The sequence below is a fragment of the Choloepus didactylus genome, chromosome 4, assembly GCF_015220235.1.
Source record: "Choloepus didactylus isolate mChoDid1 chromosome 4, mChoDid1.pri, whole genome shotgun sequence".
Classification (NCBI taxonomy): Eukaryota; Metazoa; Chordata; class Mammalia; order Pilosa; family Megalonychidae; genus Choloepus; species Choloepus didactylus.
This window is the reverse complement of record NC_051310.1, coordinates 4,884,212-4,905,536: the sequence shown is the minus strand read 5'-3', so window position 1 is coordinate 4,905,536 and position 21,325 is coordinate 4,884,212. Positions and strand designations below refer to the sequence as shown.

At 45.5% G+C, this 21,325-nt stretch overlaps 1 protein-coding gene across 6 annotated transcripts in view; it reads left to right on the top strand.

Annotated features, from left to right (window-relative positions):
• TECPR2 (tectonin beta-propeller repeat containing 2) overlaps positions 1–21,325 on the top strand; it is a 155,113-nt gene that overhangs the window by 39,707 nt on the left and 94,081 nt on the right. For all 6 annotated transcript variants that reach the window (XM_037831805.1, XM_037831804.1, XM_037831806.1 and 3 more), the window contains exons 3-7: positions 6,312–6,440; positions 6,838–6,969; positions 12,291–12,448; positions 18,335–18,647; positions 21,097–21,229. In XM_037831805.1, coding sequence (XP_037687733.1) covers positions 6,312–6,440; positions 6,838–6,969; positions 12,291–12,448; positions 18,335–18,647; positions 21,097–21,229 — 865 coding nt within the window. The remainder of the gene's footprint in view (positions 1–6,311; positions 6,441–6,837; positions 6,970–12,290; positions 12,449–18,334; positions 18,648–21,096; positions 21,230–21,325) is intronic.

Sequence of the window (21,325 nt, the reverse complement as noted above, 5' to 3'; positions counted from 1 at the left end):
TGATATTAATATAGTCACTCCTGCTTTCTTATAATTAGAGTTTGCACAGTGTCTCTTTCTCCGTTCTCTCTCTTTTACCTTATCTGTGCCCTTATATCTAAAGCACATTTCTTGTAGACAGCTGTTTTGATTTGCTAAAGCTGCCGGAGTGCAATATATATGGGTTGGCTGTTTGATGGGGTTTTATTAGTTTACAAATTTTACAGTTCTAGGGCCATGAAAATGTCTGAATTAAGACATCAAGAGGAAGATACCTTCTGTGAGGAAAGGCTGCTGGCATCCGCATTTCCTCTGTCAACAGGAAAGGCACACGGCAATGTCTGCTGGTCCTTCGCTCCTGGGCCCTGGTTTCAGAACGGCTCTCTCAGTTTCTGTGGGTCCTTCTTGCTCTCCCAGGGCGTTTCTTTCCAAGCTCTCTCTTCATGAGCTCTCTTAAAGGACTCCAGTAAAGGATTAAGACCCACTTTAAATGGGCTGCGTCACATCTCAGTTGAAATAACCTACCCAAAAGGTCCCACCCACAACAGGTCAGCACCCACAAGAATGGATTAAAAGAACATGGCCTTTTCTGGGATACAGCTTCAAACCAACACAAAAGCATGAAGTTGAGTTTTACATTTTTATCCAGATTGACAGTCTCTCCCTTTTAATTGAAATGCATAGCTCATTTATATTTAATGTAATTATCCATATGTTTGGATTTAATCAAGATTTCTCAGCCTTGGAACTATTGACATTTTTGTCTGGATAATTGTTTGTTGTGGCAGCACTGACCTGTGTATTGTAGGATGCTTAGCAACATTTCCTGGCCTCCACCCACCAGATGCCAGTAGCACCTTGCAAGTTGTAGCAACCTCCAGACATTGCAAATTTCCCATGGGGGTCAAAATTTTCCTTGGTTGACAAACACTGGTTAAGTCTACAGTCTTACTAATTATTTTCTATTTACCCCATCTATTTTTTATCCCTTATCCCCCCCCCCCCGCCCCGCTGCTTTTGGATTAATTTTTCATATTTCTATTTTATCTGCACTATGACTTACTAGGCTTTACCTCAATTTTTTTTTTTAGTGGTTTTTATAGGGTTTACAACATATGTTTTTAACTTATCACAATCTACCCTCAAATAATATTGCCTCACTTTACAGATAAGATAAAAACCATTCAAAAATTGTATTTCATTTTAGGATTTTTTTGTTATTGGTCTATAGAAATATAATTGATTTTTATATATTTTTCTTATATTCTGTTTTTTTTTAATTTCTTGGGCTTCTCTGCATAGAGGATTGTGTCTGTCTATGAAGAAAGACAGTATTACTTCATCTTTTCCAGTCTGTGTAAGTCTCTAATTTTTGTCTTTACTTACTGTGCTGGCTAGGACCTCCAGTATAATGTTGACTAGTAATAGTGAGAATGTACATCCTTGCTCAACGTTTATTTTTTCTCCATTATGTCAGCTGTCAGTTTCTCATAGATGCCTTTTATTTCTGTTTATTTTCGTTCCTAGTTTCCTGAGAGTTTTTATCATGAATGGGCATTGATGTTGTCAAATACTTTTTTCTGAATCTATTGAGATGATCATATGATTTTTCTCCTTTATTCCATAAATATAGTGTATTACTATATTGATTTTTTAAATAATAACCCAACTTTGCATTACTGGGATAAACCCCAGTGTGCCAGTTTGAATATAATATGTCCCCCATAAAAAGCCATATTCTTTAATGCATTCTTGTGGGGGCAGACATTTTAGTGTGGATTGGGTTGGAGCCTATTGGTTCAGTGTCCATGGAGATGTGACCCACCCAACTGTAGGTGATAACTGATTGGATAATTTCCATGGAGGTGTGGCCCCACCCATTCAGCGTGGGCCTTCTTTGGTTTGCTGGAGCCCTATATAAGCTCAGACAGAAGGAGCGCACAGCTAGCTGGAGCTAAAACAGACATTTTCAAGATGGCCGTTGGAAGCTGATGCAAACATTTTGGAGAACACCATTTTGAAATGCAACCTGGGAGCAAGCAGATGCCAGCCACATGCCTTCCCAGCTAATAGAAGTTTTCCAGATGCCAATGGCCTTTCTCCAGTGAAGGCACCCTTTGTTGACGGACACTTTATGGCCTTAAGACTGTAACTGTGTACCAAATAAATTCCCTTTTATAAAAGCCAGTCCATTTCTGGTGTTTTGCATTCTGGCAGCATTAGCAAACTAGAACACCCACCTTGTCATGATGTATTATCCTTTTTTTAATCTGCTATATTCATTTCACTAATATTTTGTTAAGGATTTTTGTGCCTAAGTACACTAGGAATGTTGGTCTGTAGTTTTCTTGTGATGTCTCTCTATTTGGCCTCTCTTGTCATATATGTAACTGCTAGCATTTTAGTTCTGGCTCTTTTTAACCACTTAATCTGGACATTATTGTTGTTGTGTTTTACAGTTGTTATTTAGATTTCACATTTTTGCCAATTTCTTCTCTCACAATTCCTTCTTACTTCTCATTTGTGTCCATTTTCTTTCTTCCTGGGATATATCTTTTGGGAGTTCTGGTCATGAGGTCTTTACGTAGTAAGTGCTCTTATCTTTTGTTTGAAAACGTCTCTATCTCTGAATTATTTAGATAGTTGTACTATTCAGGTTAACATTTTTTTCTGTTAGCCCTTTGAAGATGATATTCCAGTGTCTTCTGGATTCTTTTGTTATTGAGAATTCTATCCTTTTAATACTTAATTTTGATAATTTCCATTCTTTTTCTGACTGACATTATACCTTCTCTTTGTCTTTGAACTTTTGTGCTTTCCCTACTAGATGTATATTTGTGCATTTCTTTATATTTATCTTGTTCAAGATTGTACTTTTGAGGATTCTTTCATCACTTTTGGACAGTTTTTGGCCCTTACCTCTGAAGATATTGCATTCTCTCAGCCTCTCTTTTCTTTCCTTCTAGAATTCCAGTTAGACGTGGGCTAGACCTTTCTACTGTATCCTGGATATGTCTTTTTACCTTTGCCTCTCTGTTGCACACTAGATCATTTCCTCAGATCGCACTTCTAATTCAGTAATTTCTTTCAGCTGTGACTAACCTGCCACTCAGTCTCCACTAGATGTTATACTCTTTTTGGTTCTTTTTCATTTCTGTCTGACTATTTTTGACAGTGGGGCTGGGAGTCATCCAGTTCTCTTGTTGGTCCTTTCAGTTGACTCTTCCCTGTGGGGTCCTCTCCTCTGTGGTAGTTTCTCATTGTGAGCTACTGGGCTGCTGCCAGCGCGCAGGGATCCTGAGGGCCGGGGGCTGTGTCCACCGCCTCTGCCGGCGCCGTGGAGCGCTGCTCCCTTCATCCCCTGCTCATGGGTGCTTCCTTTGCGTAGAAAGGGAGAGTAAACTCAAACTCAGATACTGAGTAGGGCTGGCTTGTGATTGCAGATTTTCAAGAACGATCCGTCTTGTTCATTCCTTTCAGTCTAATGCCTGAGACAAGAATGATTTCCCTGTCAGCAAATCAGTTTTTCCCTGACTCATTCTGTCGCTGAGGGGCAGCTCCTCGGGATCCGCTGTGGCAGGGGACATCGGCTGCTCTCCCTGGGCCTCCCCTCCGCTAATCCTCTGCAGCCGGAGGTGCTGGCCAGCTCGGCCAGGGAGGCCTGCTGCTTCGAAAGGGCTGGCTTCTCTTCTAGTTTGACAGCAGCTTTGTTTTTGTTTTTGGCCCCTGTGTATTTTCCCTGCTTTCCTGAGAGCCGAGCTCCGGGTTTGAAAGAAAGTTGCGGAAATCTTATCCAGAGTTTCTAAGGAGAGGCTTTTTGGAATAGCTACGCTGTTGGATTGCCGGAAGTCGAAGCCTCACATTTTGTTTCTTTCTGAACCATAGCTAAGTGTTGAAAATCCAGTTCTTGGGATGTTTTGGTTTGTAGGTCAAGATCCATGACATTTAGTAATGATCATATTAAATAACATTAACTCAAGCTTAATACATTGCTTTATTGGAAAGCATTTTGTACAAGCACTGCACATATTCAGGCTTCCCACCCTTCAGATTTATAATTTTTATTTTAAAATCATTCATTCAGAAAAGTTACCTGGCTGTTTTGAACTTTTGCTAAGATATATGGCATGATTGCCAGTAAATCATTTTGATTCCTGATGTGGTGTGCTTTTTATAATTCCATATTCCAGGGGAAAATATTCTCTTTTCACCATCCTGCTACCATGTCAGAATTCTCCATATCTAAGACATATTACATCAATATGAAGATTAGCCTAGCTTCACCTTGGCTAGGTTAGGGTGTCCAGTTGGTCAAACACTGGCCTGAGTGTTGCTGTGGAGGTATTTGGTAGATGGGATTAGTATCCACAACTGGTTTAAGTAAAGGAGATTACTGCCCCATTAAAGGGGGGAGGAGAGGCTCATCAATCAGTTGAGGACCTTAAATGTAAAGAATTGAGGGTTCTAGGAAGAAGGAGGGATTCTGCCTCAAGGCTTCAGCATCACTCTTACCAGAATTTCCAGCCTCCGGCCTGCCCTACACACTTTGGACTTACAGCCCCCGGGATCACGTAAGCCGGGTCCTTACAACAGTCTCTTGATAGGGGTGTGTGTGTGTGCGTGTGTGCCATGCATATGTACTCTATATAGTGTATATGTGTATTACCTATGTATGTATATATGTTTATCACATATAACTGTGTGTCTGTCCTGTTGATTCTGTTTCCCTGGAGAACCCTAACACAGTCACTGTCCGTGTCAAAGCAGTGCCAGTGAATTCTGCTCATGGTTCCTTCACTCTGCTGTGACCCACGCTCGAGACTGTCACGCCCCTTCATTCTCTGTCCTCTCCCGAAGCCACCCAAGCCTTCCATCCCCAAGCCCTGTGGAGAAGGCAGAGGGCAGCAGGGGAGTCACTAACAGTGGCCCTCAGACAAACCCCCGAGTCTCCCCAGAGCTCAGCCCCTTATCTGCAGAGTGAGGATCGCCACAGCACCTGTGCTCGAAGGGCTGCTTGAGGGTGCAGTGAAGTACATGTTTGGGGTGCTCAGCGAGTTGCCTGGTGCAGAGAACGTGCCCAGTAGGTGTAGAACAGCTGTGCCATTTTCACTGCCATTACCTTTATTAGGACAAGGCCCTGATGACTGTTTCCTCATCACGGTTTTTACAGCCTTCACTTCCATTCTTCTTGCCACTTTTATCACTAGGCCCCTACATCCTCAGGCCTGAACCATTTCTGAAGGCTCCAAGCTAGTCTTTCTGCTTTATTCCTCTCCCTCCTTCCTTGCTCCTGCTCCTGCACTGGGTTTTCAGAAACACCCCTTTGATTACATAGACACTAGCAAGATGAGGAGTCTTCCCTCCGACGGCTGAAGATCCAAATCCCTTAACCTGTATCACAATTTGGCACCAATATATTTATAGCCTGTGAAAATACCCTGTGAAGTTCCAGATGAAAGTAAGGTGCAGTCCTCACTGTGCCCACTCACTGTCAGGCGTCTTACCCTGTGCGGGTCCTGTTGCCACAGCAAAGCTTAGAGGGTAAGGACTGTGGCCTGTGGGAGTTAGCATCCTGCGTGTGGAGGGTGGTCCCACAGGGTTGACAGATTGAGGACCATCTAAATTACGACATCAGGGGTCAAGATGATTTACTGGCGATTCTGCCATGTGTCTTAGCAGAAGTTCAAAATGTCTGTAACTTTTGTGAATGAATAGTTTCAAAATAAAAATCGTCAGTCAGAAGCCTGAATGTGTGCAGTGATTGTCCTGGTGCTTTTAAATAAACCAGTGAATTAAGCTGGAGTTAACATTATTTAATATAGCTGTTGATCTAAGAACCAACCCCCCCAGCATCTGTTCATAAAGTGCCTTCAGGGCCGTCTTCTTTCTCACTGACCCTGGCTCGCAGCGAGCCTGGGAGGCCGGGCGGCCGTGGCGGCAGGGATGGGCGTGGAGTGGCTGAATGGCTGGTGGAGCTGAGCTTGGCAGAACAAGGCAGAGTGACCGCCGATTCCTGCTGCCTGTGTTCCGGGGGAAACCCTCTCATCAAAGCTCCTTGGGCCCCTCTTGATCCAAGCCCAGCATATCACACTTGATAGGCCAGCATTTCCTCCATCAGAAAGGAGGCTTTTGATTTTGTCATTTTTAAAGCCTGGGGAGACAAAGATGCTTCCGCCCTTGTCTTTCTGCACTTTGGTGTTCGTTCCCAACCAGGCTGTGTGCAGGCCGCGGCCGGGGGAGGGGTCCTGCTGCTCCTGTGACACCTTCCTCGCTGCGCATTTTAAAGCCCGCATGTTGCGGGTCCATTGGCTTTCGAATGTTTCCTCTCTCAGGGGAAGATGGAGTCCATCACGGTTGTGAAGCTGCTCAGCTGCTTCGATGACCTCGTGGCTGCCGGCACGGCCTCTGGGAGGGTGGCGGTTTTCCAGCTTGTGTCCTCGTTGCCAGGGAGGAATAAGCAGGTAAGTGTTCACCATTGTAGCATTTCGTAACTTCTCAGCAAATTCCTCATGGGTTTTTTAATGAGGAAACCTCATCTGTCAAGAAAAGTTATACTCAGAAAACCTGAACATCATGCCGCCTGTAATTGGGTAACATTTTTGTTTGTGGTGGGACTCTTGGCAAAAAGCATGTATGGGTGGATTTCAGTTTTGCTTACTCTTCTCTGGTGTGTTTTCTGAGGGTTTTGAAGGTAGACAGACAGGTGGACACCTGCTGCAGGTCTCCATGTGGAGAACAGGGTTGGGAAGAGCAGCTCTTGCCCAAGTGGGAGGGATTGGCATCATCGTGCCGCGTGGCCCCACCTCACAGTTTTTACCCTTTTCTTTCCTTGTATGTATTTTTATTGTTTATTCATAGCTTCGGAGATTTGATGTCACTGGTGTTCACAAAAATAGCATTACGGCTCTGGCTTGGAGCCCCAATGGAATGAAATTATTCTCTGGAGATGACAAAGGGAAAATTGTATATTCTTCTTTGGATCTAGACCAGGTAAAATTATTTTCAGAAGTATCGTTGCCTTTTGCCTTCTTCTATTTGGAAAAATTATATTCATAATTGTATTTTTGGTTAGTTTATATTCTTAATCATAGTCCCTTTATAGTCTGTATTGTTTATAACGTTTTCTTTCAAGGCCCTTTCTAATGCTTCATAACTCCCACTTCTGTGACTAATGAGTTGGCCTTTGTTTCTACTGGAACGTTCACTTTTTTGATTCTACTATTGTCTCTTGCTACGACTTAGAAGAGAACCTATTTTCATTCCTAATTCCTTGAGAGGTTGGTAGAAGTGATGCAAAGCACTTGATAATCATAGTCAGGGACAAAAGTCATTATTTCGAGGCCTGGAAAGCTCTTCAGCAGCCAAACCCAGCCTGGATGGGGGAGCCTGGGGCTAGGGCAGTGGTGGGAGGAGGAGGTTAGGCGGGCGCGGCAGCCCCCAGCCCCCACCTGTAAATTTGTTCCTTTATTTAACCTGCACAGCCATGCTCGGAGTTATGAGTTCTTGTCCCAAGCAGTAGATGAAGACAGCGAGGCTCAGAGAGATCCAGTAACCAGCCCAGGATCACAAACCAATTAAAACCTGGCACAGCTGAATTTCAAACTGAGGTTCTGCTGCAAAGCCACTGGATGTATTACCTTATGCCTGCTGGTGCTTGGTTTGTTTTGTTGAATGTCTCTCCACCCAGTTAGACTGAACCCCTCGGTTCAGTCCTTTCTTTTTCTTATTTGTAGCTTTCATTCCCAGTGTATGGCAGGAATTTGGCAGTTATCAGCTGAGCAGTTTTTAATCCCTCTGATCTGTGATTTTCCTGTCTGTTGCAAATGTTCTCCAGTAGCAATTCTCATACTCTTTGGTCTCAGGACCCCTTTTACAGTCTTAAAAATTATGAGGACCTCGAAGAGCTTTTGTTTCTCTGGGTTGTATCTATCAAGTGTACCATATTAGAAATTAAAGCAGAAATTTTAAATGTTTATTAATTTATTTTAAAACAACAATAATAAGCCTGTTACCGTAAATAACATTTTTGTGAAAATACCTGTATTTTTCACACACACAAAGTTGAGAGAGAGGTATTGTTTTACATTTTTTGCAAATTTCTTTAATGTCTGGCTTCAGAGAGTATAGCTGGATTCTGCATTCAATATGTTGCAATACATTGTTTGGGTTGAAATATAGAAAAGAAAATTTGACCTCACACAGACACGTAGTTTGAAAAAGAGAGGAGCACTTTAATAGCCCTTTCAGATCAGTGTGGATATTCTTCTCTGATACTACACCAAACTAGACAAGAAGTGGTTTCTTAAAGGTTAGTTACACTGTGGAATCTGAGATAGCAGCATGTTTTTCATACTCTGCAACACTGAAACCCATTGGTCTGTCTTGCTCATTGAATGGATCTGTTACCCAGGCACGATTTTGTGTCATTACATGTTGGTCATTTGGAAAACACTGGTTCGTGAAGAAATTAAAGATCTACCAAATGTTGATGCATTTCATTATGCATTATCAAAAAGTCACTTCTGTAAACATTACCATAATCCTGATTAATAGAGGAGTCTTCAGCTGTTAAGAAGCTGTCAGGTTCACAGGGGCAGGTACAAGTTTTCAGAATTCCAGTCTTCACTTGAAAGCTTGAATTTCATTATCGGCAACATATCGTATCCTTTTTTTCCTTGAAGTGATAGGTCTGCTTTTTTATTTTTGAGAAAATGTCTGCCAGATATCCAAGTTTGAATAGTTACGATGTTTTGAGTAAAAATGGTGTCCTATGAAAAAAGCAGCTGGTTCAGCTCACAGCTCAAACAATTGCACGAGTGCTTTTCCACCGTACTTCAGCGTATAGCAGAGGGGCTACTACGTGCGAACATCCGGTTTTGTCACGTGGAATACTACAAAGATGAGTACTTAAAGGTCAGGATTTAAGACAATTATTTTTCTGCTTCATCAGAGACATTCTGAAGGGAAACCTGTGTTTTTGCTGTGAGTGTTGTGGCGTTTGGTGCTGCTGCCTCGATGTGGGCTGCGGTTCTGGGCGCTTTACTTGCTGTGGCTCCTGTACCATCAGGACACACGTCAGCCCAGTGAAGAAGGCAGGTGGTGTCTTAGTATTATTGGGAAAACAGTTTTAGGATTAGTTAGGGTGCCACCTGCCAAGTTAGAGGGCACAGTCCGCAAGACTCCCTCACTTCTGATGCCAATGGCAAGTTCTCAGGGGTTCCCAGAACTACCCTCGGGTTTGATAATGCACTGGAAAGACTCACAGAACCTTCTGGAAGCTCTTATGCTCATGGATACAGTTCTTCAGAGGAAAGGGATATAGATTAATTCCAGGCAAGGGAAGAAGCCCCTAGGACACAATCCAGGAGCAGTGCCTTCACAGAGCTTTGTCCCCTCCCCAGAGTCAGGATGCTTTCCTCTCCTGGTGTCAGCGAAGCTCACAGGCTGCAGTGTTCAGCGTTTTTACTGGGGCTCCGTTGGTGGGCATGGCTGACTGACTGATTGATTGCTCTTGTGGTCGGTCTCAGCCCCCACCCTAAATCACGTTGACGGCCTCTCTGACCTGGCTTGACCCAGTGCTAGGACTTTACAGGTAAGGCCAGTCCCTGCCCTAAGCCTCCTCCTGAACCATCCAGCATGCCCCAAGGCCCCAGGCATGAGGTAGACATAACATCCCAGGGGTCCAGATACTTCCTCCCAGAAGCTGAAGGGAAAGGCCGACCGAATTCTTCACTACACGGCTTTTTTATTTTATGTATGTATGCATGTATTTTTTTTATTGTGGTAATATATACAATACAGTTGTTCCCACTTTAACCACTTTCATACAGTGGTTGAAATTGCACATCCAGTATACAACTCAGAGATAATTACTACATTTACAATATTTCCTACACAGTTTTTATCCTGCAGATCCCTCTAAGAGGTATTAGGGACCCTCAGGGATCTGTGAGACCACATTTTGAGAACCACTGCTCTTAGGAAAATGCTTTGTTAAGGGTCCAATGTATTTATATTTTCCTGCTGCTGAGGGTGAAAACTGACAAGCTTGTGGTGAAAGTTTTTTGTCTACCAAAATTTAAAAATCTTTGGTGTTTACATATTCCCAGTTTCATGCCGCCCTTTTGACAGAAGAACACAGCCCTAGGCGTTGCCCCCAGTCCCTGCAGGTGGGTCTGTGCAGGGGCCCAGAGAGGGCGGGGTCCTGTGCCTCCCTCGCAGCCCCAGGTGCGGGGGAGCCTGGCCGGAAGCAGCCTGGTAGTGTTTTTAAAAGACACGGGGTCTTCATGAGATGTGAAAAAAAAAAAACACTGTTTTTGCAAAACAGTACAAATGTAATCCCATTACATGCTGTTCTAGTTTGCTAATGCTGCGGAATGCAAAACACCAGAGATGGATTGGCTTTTATAAAAAGGGGGTTTATTTGGCTACACAGTTACAGTCTTAAGGCCATAAAGCGTCCAAGGTAACACATCGGCAATCGGGTACCTTCACTGGAGGATGGCCAATGGCGTCCGGAAAACCTCTGTTAGCTGGGAAGGCACGTGGCTGGCGTCTGCTCCAAAGTTCTGGTTTCAAAATGGCTTTTTCCCAGGATGTTCCTCTCTAGCAAGCTTGCTCCTCTTCAGAACATCACTCAGAGCTGCACTGAGTTCCTTCTCTTTGAGTCAGCTCATTTATATGGCTCCACTGATCAAGGCCCACCCTGAATGGGCGGGGCCACGCCTCCATGGGAACATCTCATCAGAGTCATCACCCACAGCTGGGTGGGGCACACTCCAAGCAAATCTAATCAGCACCAAAACGTCTGCCCCTCAAGACTACATCAAAGATAATGGCGTTTGGGGGACACAATACATTCAAACTGGCACACATGCCAAGTCAAACACTTAAATCTACAGTCTGAATAACGCAGAGGAATCTGCCTTAAAAATCTCCAAGCTTTGGGACATAAGGAAATTCCTCTGTCTTGATTGTGGTGGTGGTTACACACTATACATATGCACTTGTCAAAACTTAGAGGATTGTACACCAAAAAAGGGCGAGTTTTACTCTTACTGACCAGTAAACCTGGTTGCTGTTCCTGCACCCAGCACAAAGATCTGGGATGTTGCAGCAGTATTTCTTAAACGATTGAAGAAGCTGTTCAGGAGAAGAGTTGCTGATGAGAAGCAGGTTTTTGTTTTGTTTTGTTTTGTTTTTAAGCTACTCTTTTAGGATTGCTTCTTGTTAAAAATGAGCAAAGGTTAGGGAGGTGGTGACATCTCAAATCATAAGGAACACAGGAAGGATAAGTTTTTTATTTTAATTTTTATTATGGTAGCATATATGCAACATAAAATTTCCCATTTTAACTACTTTCAACTATACAATTCATTGGCAGTAATCACATTCAGTGTTGTGCAGCGTGACCGCCATCCATTACCAAAACTTTTCCATCACCCCAAGCAGAGACTCTGAACCCATTAAGCAGTGACTCCCATTTCCCCTGCTCCCCTGCCCCTGGTAACCTGTACTCTACTTTCTTCTTTATGAGCTTGTATATTCTAGTTATTTTTGTATAAGTAGAATCATAATATCTATCCTTTCATGTGTGGCTTATTTCACTCCACAGCAGGTCTTCAAGGTTTGTCCATGTTGTCACGTTACCAGAACTTCCTTCCTTCCTTTTTATAGCCTAATAATATATTTCGTTGTATATAGATTTTTGGCACTAAGAAATATAGTTTTAGCAGTAAAATATCTTCTGGAGTTTCTCCTTTGTTCTTTATTTCATACCATTTTGATTCATTTCTTCCTAACCTCCTGTTTCCTCTGACCCTTTCAGGTGTCAGGGACATGAAGTCCTCAGAGTCACTCTGGACTCTGGGGGTGGGGAGGGTGGGAGAGTGTGATGTGGACTTAGAGAGAGCTGATCATCTTCACAACAGTTTTATAGACAGTCCCAGTTTGTTTAATAATAGCATGAATACCCATAGCACCACATATTTCTATTTAGTTCTTTATGGATTCTTCTTGGAACCATCTACTGAGAACATTTTAAAATAAATTAAGTAGAATTTTTTTAATATTTCCTGGCAAACATGATGTAGTATGAGGTAGGTGTTAAAGTTGACTGCTTTCTCTTTAGTTAGGACTTTTCCAAATTTCTTTACAGTGGTTTGACACTGAATATGTAGAGAATTAAAGCCTGCATGTTAAAGTGTGAATTGACCTAAGTACAGGTAGCAGAAAGGATGCTTATGAGTCATGAGTAAGTCAAGTCACTTTGACTTAACATTGATGCTAGATTTATCGGGACTCTTTAACAGGGTGTCTGCAACTCCCACTTGGTGTTGGAAGAGCCGTCTTCGATCGTGCAGCTCGACTATAGCCAGAAAGTACTGCTCATCTCTACTTTACAAAGAAGTCTGCTTTTTTACACAGAAGAAAAGTCTGTCAAGCAAATTGGAGCGCAGCCAAGGAAAACGTAAGCTTCATAAGTGTTCAGGTTTGGTCTGAAGGTTGGGCCTGGTTACAGAAGATGCTCTAGGTTTTCCTAGATTTCCTGTTTGCTGTAAGGAGCCAACGGCAGCTACCACCTGGGGCTTTCCTGTTGGTGACTGGGTCTGCCCAGGGGGCCTGCCTGGGTGCACCCTGTGCGGAGGAGCCGCAGGAGCCTGCAGGCCAGAGTGGTCTGGCCTGTCTCCACTCCTGGTGCAGGCCTTGGCTCGGGGCGGGCACTCACTTCCCACCAGCTCCGTGGACTCCACAGCCTCAGGGATGACGCAGTAAGCCCAACAGAGGGGACCCCTGCCATCATGGAAACCTGGGGTAGACTTAGACATAACTGCTGGGAAGCGATACACAAGGTGGTGGGGGAGTCTACACAGGCTTCTAACCTGGGCTAGGGGTCAGGAGAGGCTTCCAGAAGGATAAGTGGTGGTTAGCCAAGGGGAGGAGAGGGAGGGCCCGGAAGGAATGATCGAGGCTGAGAGGTCATCTCTCCTTTGACCTCCTACCTGGAGGAAGGACATTAAGGAAAAGAGCATAAGGAAAAGAGAATATGTGACCCACAGTTCAGAGTGCCCCCCAGCCCCTGGCCTGGAAAACGGGCTTGTGGAACTCTGTGCAGCCAGGTTGCCTGGGGAGGGGGCTAGATGGAGAGGTGAAGTTGATCCCTGCCTGTCCTGACAAGGAGTTGAGATGGGTGGGGGCAAGTAGGCACCAAACCAGACACATTTGTTGATTGGCTGTAGAAGGTGCAGGAGCTCCCATCTCTGTCTCCCTTTCTTTCCCCCATGGAATGGTGCCTGTGCCTGCAGGTGAGATGAGGGATGCGGAGGGGTGAGACACAGGCTTCGGGGTAAGTGGGAGAGCAGCTGCCTTGGAAGCTGGTAAGATGCCAAGCACCCGTAAGCCTGGGAGGCTGGCGGTGCCATCCGAGACAGCTGTCGGGTTGTGGGTGAGGTCAGAGGGTGGAGCCGGCTACTCTGCTGTGTTTGCTGTCCTTTATCCCATATCCTGCCTCTGGAGCAACACAGTGGGAGTTTGTTCCTTTCCTGCATGGCAGCCTTCAGCTGCTCAAACCCTCTCAGGTTGCCCCTTTGGCTTCTGTTTCCCCTGCTGAGTATCCCTTAAATCTGTCACCAGTTTGGCCCTTTCCTAACAGTAGCCTCCCTGTGTAGAGGGTATGGGGAGCAAGGAGAGGGCCCCGTGCCATAGGCTTTGCAGGCCCTGCTTGGGGCAGCTTCATTCCAGTTCAGCAGAGATCACCCTTACTGCTGTGTGGGAATATTCTAGAGGGGGCAGGAGTGGGACTCAAGGAGGCCAGCAAGGAGCTCTGGTGAAAGATGTCAGGGGCCAGGGACTGATGTGGTGAGACATGGTCCGATTCGGGAAAGTTGGGGCGGCAGGCTGACAGATATGCTGTACCTCGGATATGGGGATTAGTCAGACATGATTGCCAGAGTTTGGGCCTGAGCAGGCAGGTAAATACAGAGGCCATTTATTCATATACAGAAGCTTGAGGATTATTTGCTAGTGTTTGGGGGCAGGTAGCAGGAAGGGAGGAGGAATTTAGAGACGTCTGTGTAAACATGTAGCATACTGTTCATCCCAGTGGGGAGCTTGAGTGGGCAGATGGAGGGTGAGCTTGGGGACGCGGGTGGAGCCAGAGCCGTTTGCGGGGGGCCCTTGCCGTTGAGACAGTACTTCAAGTCCAGGAATGGGCTTTACTGAAGCTGAGAGGCGGCCCCAGCGTTTATCTGTCAGGGAGAGGAAGCAGCATCAGGAGAGACTGGGTGCTGGGGGCAGTTCCAGAGAGGGCAGTCTTGGGGGCTGCTGGAGGAGGTGTCTCCAGGAGGAGCCGGCAGCCTTGCCAGATGCTGCACTGGGCCCAGAAGGACAGGCTACGAGGGGCCTTTGGGTTTGGCATCTGCGCCCCCGCTGAGAGCTCATGGAGAGCGGGGCCAGTGGATTGGAAGGCACGACTGAGCGGGTCCGAGAGAGAGTGAGGTGGGGGGAGTGGACAGCGAGTGTAGGTGATCTTCTGGAGGGGGGTTTTGGTGGAAGGGAATGCAGAGGTAGGTGGTTCCCCAGGGAACGTGTGGTCTAAAGGCAGGACAGACGGCAGGAGGGGATGCCGTGCGCTGGCGGGGTGAGCCGGCAGGGCCAGTGCAGGAGAGCGCCTCTGGAGTCCTCGGTGGGCGGCAGCAGGGAGGGGCTGACCTCCCGTGGGCAGGCGGTTCCCAGAGGCTTGGTGGGGAGCGGGGCCGCGGGTGCAGGGCCGGGAGGCCGGTCCGTGGTGGGAAGGGGACAGCACCCTTCCTGTTGGTTCTCTGAAGCCTCCTCGGCCCCCGGCCACCCCATGGGTGTGTTGTGGCTGCATCTTCCTTCTCCTCTCCTGGCCTGTCTGCGTCCCCTGCTTTGATGTGGCAGAACCCTCCCCACCCCTAGGACTGCGTCTCCTCAAGTCCGGCCCGGGAAGCCCCCGAGTAACGGCGCAGGCTGTGGGGGGCGGGGGCTGCACCAGTGCCCCCTTCATCCCATACCTGGTGGCTTCTGGGCAGTTGGCTCTTGAGATACTCACCACTGTTCTTTGGTGCATTCCCTTGTCCGTTTTAGACTTCCTTCCCCCCATTTTGGGCTCCCTGTCAGCACCCAGCATTTCAGGTCGTTGGCACCATTATTAGGTGTAGAAATTAGAAAACACTGCTTATAGTTAGAATTTGTTAACCTGGAAAACACTCCTTTCATATCAGTGTGGCTCTTATGGGGACATACAGCATGTTTTTTAAGTCTTCACTGATCTCAAAATCATCTCAACCAAAATTAAGAAAGTACATCGATTCTTTAAATGCCTTTAGAATTCTGCAATGCCTAGAGCTTAAAGGGTGGAGTTTTAGTGTCAAATTAGAGTGATACCAGCAGATGCTGCAGAGTCACACAGCATGTATGACAGTTGACAATTGACAGCTGGCTCCAGCCAGTTACCCCCACCCACATGCCACACATTCCAGCAGCTCCTTCCAGCCCCTGCCCATGTCATAGTCCACTCAGCTTGCACAGCCTTTGTCTGTCCTCCCCTAGTGCTCACCATGTGCTGATGCCATTGTTTACAGCACATCTGCCCTGTGTTATCTATCATTGTATCCATCATTGTATCATTGTATCTTATCTATCATTGTGTTGCCCACAGCACCAGCCTCAGCATCTTAAACAATATAAGAGCTCAGCAAATGCTTGTTACAGTGAATGATTCAGTTACCTATGGTGGGCAAAACAAAGTGGAAGTGACAGATTTGTAAGAGTTCCATAAATAGAAGGAAAACAGATGAAAAAGTTGGGTCCCCAAATAGGCATAGCCGTCTTCATTTCCATCCTGAATTTGATTCACAGCATCCCCCTCTCCAGAGGGAGTTAGTGACTTACTGAGTTGCAGGGGACCTGGGGACAGCGTCCGGCAGGGAGACAGGCTGAGGGAGAGGCCAGCCTCATGGCGACGAACGCATGTGACGGAACATGTCAGGCTGGAGACAGCTGTCCAGCCCTGAGCTGCCCCAGCCCGAGTCGTGGTGGTTGAGCCTTTGGAGGGCCTGCAGCGTCACAGCCTCGCTTTCCACGCCGAGTGTCAATGACCTCATTCGTCCTCCCCCAGCCTTTTTTTTTTTTTTGCCTTTGCCAGTTTCCCCAGTGTACTTTTTGTAATGCAATTTTATTGAGATATCGCACACAGTATAATCCATCCAAAGTATACAATCAGTGACTCACAGTATCATCATATAGTTGTGCATTCATCACCATAATCAATTTTAGAGCATTTCCCCTACTCCAAAAAAAAAGAAAAGAAAATGAAAAAAAAAAAACACACAAAACATCCCATACTCCTTATCCCCCTGTATTGTTTATTTTTTTGTCTTTATTACTCATCTGCCCATACGCTGGATAAAGGGAGTGTTACAAGGTTTTCACAATACACATTGTATGATAAAAGCTATATAGTTATACAGTCATCTTCAAGAATGAAGTCTACTGGATTACAGTTCAACAGTTTCAGGTATTCTAGCAATTCTAATACACTAGAAACTAAAAAGGAATATCTAATGTATGAGAATAATCTCCAGAATGACTTCTCAACTCCATTTGAAATATCTTAGCGACTGAAACTGTGTTTTGTTTCATTTCTCTTCCTCCTTTTGGTGCAGAAGGCTTTCTTAGTCCCGTGATCCCCAGGAGTCGTGTCCTGTGTTGCCGGGGAGATTCACACCCCAGGGAGTCATGTTCCACATAGCCCACCAGCTTTCGAGATGGGCATTGTCAGCTCTCATTTGCAGATTATGAAACTGAGGTCCAGAGGGTTAAATAGCCGTGTAAACCACATGGCAATGGAATTCCGTGGCCTGAGACTGACCCCAGGCCTTACTGTACGGTCAGCACTCCTACTGTGCAGAACCTGAGAAATATTTTGGAGAGAGAATCAGCAGGAAATGGGTTCTGAGAGCAGAAGTCTGAGAGTTGGCAAAGATGTGGAACAGTGGAAACTCACAGGCTGCTGACTGGAGTGAAACTGGTATAATCACATTGAAAGAAAAATTGAAATTGTCTTCTGAGCTTTTAAAATGCTCTTACCCAACAACTGGACAGTTCCACTTCTGAAATATCCTTGACAAACTTACACCCATGTTCTGGGAGATGTGTGCAGAATGCTCATTGCAGTATTGTTCAAAATAGTAAAAACAAACAAATAAACAAAATAAAACAGGTGTTAACCAAGTGTCCTTCAACAGGAGAGTGAAGAAATAAATTGTGGAATATTATCCAGTAGTGAAAATGAATGAACTACAGCTTCTTTATCAATAAGGACGAATCTTAGAAACACAGAGTTAAGTTGAAAAAAGCAAGTTGCAAAAGTGTGCATTTAGTATCATTCCTTTCGTATAAAAATAAAAGACAATACTGAATTATATAGTGCTTAGGAATACATAGATAAGTAGTGAAACAATGAATAAAAGCCAGGGAATAATAAATACAAAATTCAGACTTGTGGTCACCTCTTGGGGAGGGAGGGAGCCCTGCCATGGTCTGTGGCTCATGATGTGTTTTATAAGTTGGGGGATGGGTTCCTGGGTGGGCATTTCATTATGAGGCTCCGCAACATGTATGTATATATGTGTGTGTGTATATATATATAGAGAGAGAGGTATATATATATATATATATATGTTACGTGTTCTTTTGTATGCATCAGATATTTCATAATTTAAAAAATGGAAAAAAGACATCAAGCCTGGGAACATCAAGAGGGGAAATTGGTCCCTCTGATGCTTTCAGAGAGATTCTGAAAGGACAGTAAGATAGACAGGTCACCTGGACTCCAGACGCAGAGCTCGTTCGGTCAAGATGTTGGCATGAGCACAGCAGTCTGACGTTAGCAGGAATGGAATTGCAGAGGAGGGGAGGATGGCCAGACCTGGATTTGCAGCCTTCTGCTTCACTTTCCTGCCCTCTAAACTGGGCGTCACACTTTTCGCCTCCTGGGATTGTGGTGAGGTTTGAAGGAGGGAGTGGAGAGAAGGGGCAGGGTGCAGTGTGAGCTGCGTGCAGGGGGCACCCAGCGAGTGGTGGGTCCCCTTCAGCCCACCGCCTAATGGGCATGTGCTTCTGAGGGTGCCACAGAGATTGTCCTCTGTGGGGACAGGGATGGACGGAAGCTGGTTTAATTGACAGAAAATGAAAGAAAAGGGGAGAAAATCAATCTTGTTTATCCTGAGTCACAAAACTCATTGTTATAGTTACTGTCAGGGGCTTATGGCTGTGTCCCTTTAAATTAGCCTCTATTCCTGGGTTTTTCTTTTTTTTTTCCTTCTAATTTCAGAGCTGGGAAATTCGGAGCTTGTTTTATACCAGGGCTTTGTAAGCAAAGTGCTCTAACCTTGTACGCGTCCAGGCCTGGGCTCCGGCTGTGGAAGGCGGACATCCACGGGTCTGTTCAGGCCACATTCATCTTAAAGGATGTCTTTGCTGGAGGCGTCAGGCCCTTCGAGCTGTACCCACGTCTGGAGTCCCCTGACAGGGGGCGTTGCAGCTTCCCCGAGAGGCACCTGGGGCTCGTTTCCTGCTTCTTCCAAGAAGGCTGGGTGTTGAGTTGGAATGAGTATAGCATCTACCTGCTGGACACCGTCAACCAGGTGAGGGACACCCACACCACTCCTGGGGCACCTAGGGGCAGGGGCCGTTTCCCTGCAGCCTGCTCTGCTCCACCTCTCTCGCTGGCAGGAGCAGAACTGACAACGCTTCACCCTGGCCGTTGGGCCAGGCAGGGAGCTCAGACAAAGGCTCGGTACTTTTCATAGAACAAGAAGTTGTGTTTTTTATATTTAAACCCAGAATCAAACTTGTTCTTTATGTCTGTTTGGGTCATACTTTTTTCTGACTTCGAATTACTATGAGCTCATCAAATGAAAACCCAAACATGGCAGAAAAGACAACGGGGGAATAACGGACCTGAGGCTGTCCTCGGGGAGCCACTGTCCCAAGAAGGCCGACTCTCCCCAGCTTCTTTTCCACTCTGTCCTTCTACCTCCTTTTGTTTTCTTACCCACATGGAACCATGTAATTTCCTCCTTTTTTTTTTTTTTTTTTTAAACTTTTCTTTACTTAATGATGTGCCTTGAACAACTTTTCAGTATCATAACATAATGGTAGGAAATGATTTGTTTAAATTGGGGTGAAAACATTATCATTGGAGATGAATTTAGGAACTCCATTTCAAGTTCTATGACTCTAGTTCAGTTTCTCCTCATCTTCACACCAGCGCTGTAGTAAGTTCTGCCCCACACCCCGGCACCCCTCCAGCCCTGCCTGCTGTGTTCCTTCTTGAGCCCGAAGGCCTCTGCCTGAACCCCTCTCTTTCGTAGCTGGGCCTTTCTATGGAAGGCAAATGACTGGCTTGTGGAGCTGTGTTGGCAGAAAATGAAACGTCTGGTTTCCTTCATCTTCTCCTCCTTGAAGGCCTTTTGGTTATGTTACAGCCGTGCCTGATGACACCGGGTTGGCAGAAAGAAAACTGACCTGAGGAGGTTCTCGCAGGTTCTGTCCCAGCCTGTTTCCTCCTCTGTAAGATGGATGGGGGCTAGGGGGTCAGCGAGATACCTTTCTGCCTCTGAGTCTTTCTTTGTTAAGGGACATTTTGAAAGACATTTTTGCCCTCCCCCAAGCTATTGAGAACTTAATTTTTCTTCTTACCTGGGTTCCGTTTGAACTCATGCGCGCTTTCCAATCAGTGGGGTCAAGATATTTTGTAATAGCGCGTCAGTTCTTTTCATCCAAGCACTCGCTCTGTCTGACAAGTGTACTACCTTCATTTTATGGTAGCCAAATGGAGACGGGGATCTCCTCATAATTGTAGTGCTGCCTCATCAGAGGGTGTGCCGCCCCAGAAACTGTCCCTCTGCATGGCAGTGCCACATGATTGGCAGCTTTTTTCTGCTACTTCCTTTTCCTTTAACTTTTTATTTTAAAATGACTTCGAACTTACAGGAAAGTTGCAAAAATAATTCAAAACTACATAGAATTCCAACATACTCCCCTCCCAGATTTATCAGCTTGTAGCATTTTGCTGCATTTTGTTTCATCATTCTGTTATCTATTTTCTAAACATCTGAGAGTAGGTGCATACTTCATGCTCCTCTAACAGCATTTGATTGGCAGCTTTTTAAACTAATGTCACATTTCTAGCTGGACATTAGAATTATTTAATGTTAACAAAGAACTTAGACTCTCTTTATCTTCAGAAATAAACTTGTCTCTCATTTGCACTGTTGCCCAAAAAGCAAGAACTCCTTTTTATTCCATGTGGGCTCAGGATGTCCTGTGTTTTGTTTGCCATCTGCTTTCAGACGATGTTAGGGGAATACTCTCCATTCATTCATTCATTCAGACACCATGACTCGCAGACACTAGTCTCTCCCGCACGGAGTACCCACTGTAGGGGCATCTACTCATGGCAGCACGTCGTTCTGGCCCCGGAGTGACATGCCAAGTGGAGATTTGTGCTCCCGAGGAGTCCTAGGTACTGTGGAGAGGGTGAGCTGTTTAGGGACAGCTTCCTGAGGAGGAGGTGGCCTTTGGATGGACGCCCCCAGTGAACAAGGGACAGGAGAGGGATTGGCACAGAGCGGGGAAGGACATGTGCGTGACACGTGAGCCACGGAGGTCGGTGCTGCCGTGTACTGGCGCACCTGGTGTGCCCAAAGTGTGGACAGTGAGGGGAGGGCAGGCGGGCCCCAATAGCAAAGGCCCTGCTGTGCCAGGGAGGATGTGCTCCGTTTCCCAGAGAGCCCTGAGCAAGGAAAGGGGGTGGGGCGCGGTCTGGAGGGTGACCGAGAGGTGGGCAAGCTTCTACCCTTGGTTGTGGAAATTCACTGCTGAGGTGTGTGACTCCACATCACACACCTGCCAGACATTACCTAATTTTTGATTGAATTTTTTTAAGAATTTTCAGAAAATATCATAGCAAAGTGCAGTTGTTGTTTGACTTGCTTTATACACATGCTTTTATACTTTGAGCTATTACTATTGCCTGGTTTAGTGATTTCTTTTTTTTTCTTTCTTTCTTTTTTTTATGTTTTTGGACAGGCCACAATTGCTGGTTTGGAAGGATCAGGTGATATCGTGTCTGTTTCCTGCACAGAAAATGAAATATTTTTCTTAAAGGGAGATAGGAACATTATAAGACTTTCAAGCAGGCCTGAAGGGCTAGCATCAATAGGTTTGTATTCATTATAAAATGGACTGTGTGTACATGGAAAGTGCTGCACTCTGTTGTATATAATCGCTGTTTATAAAACTTACCATTCTTTAAATC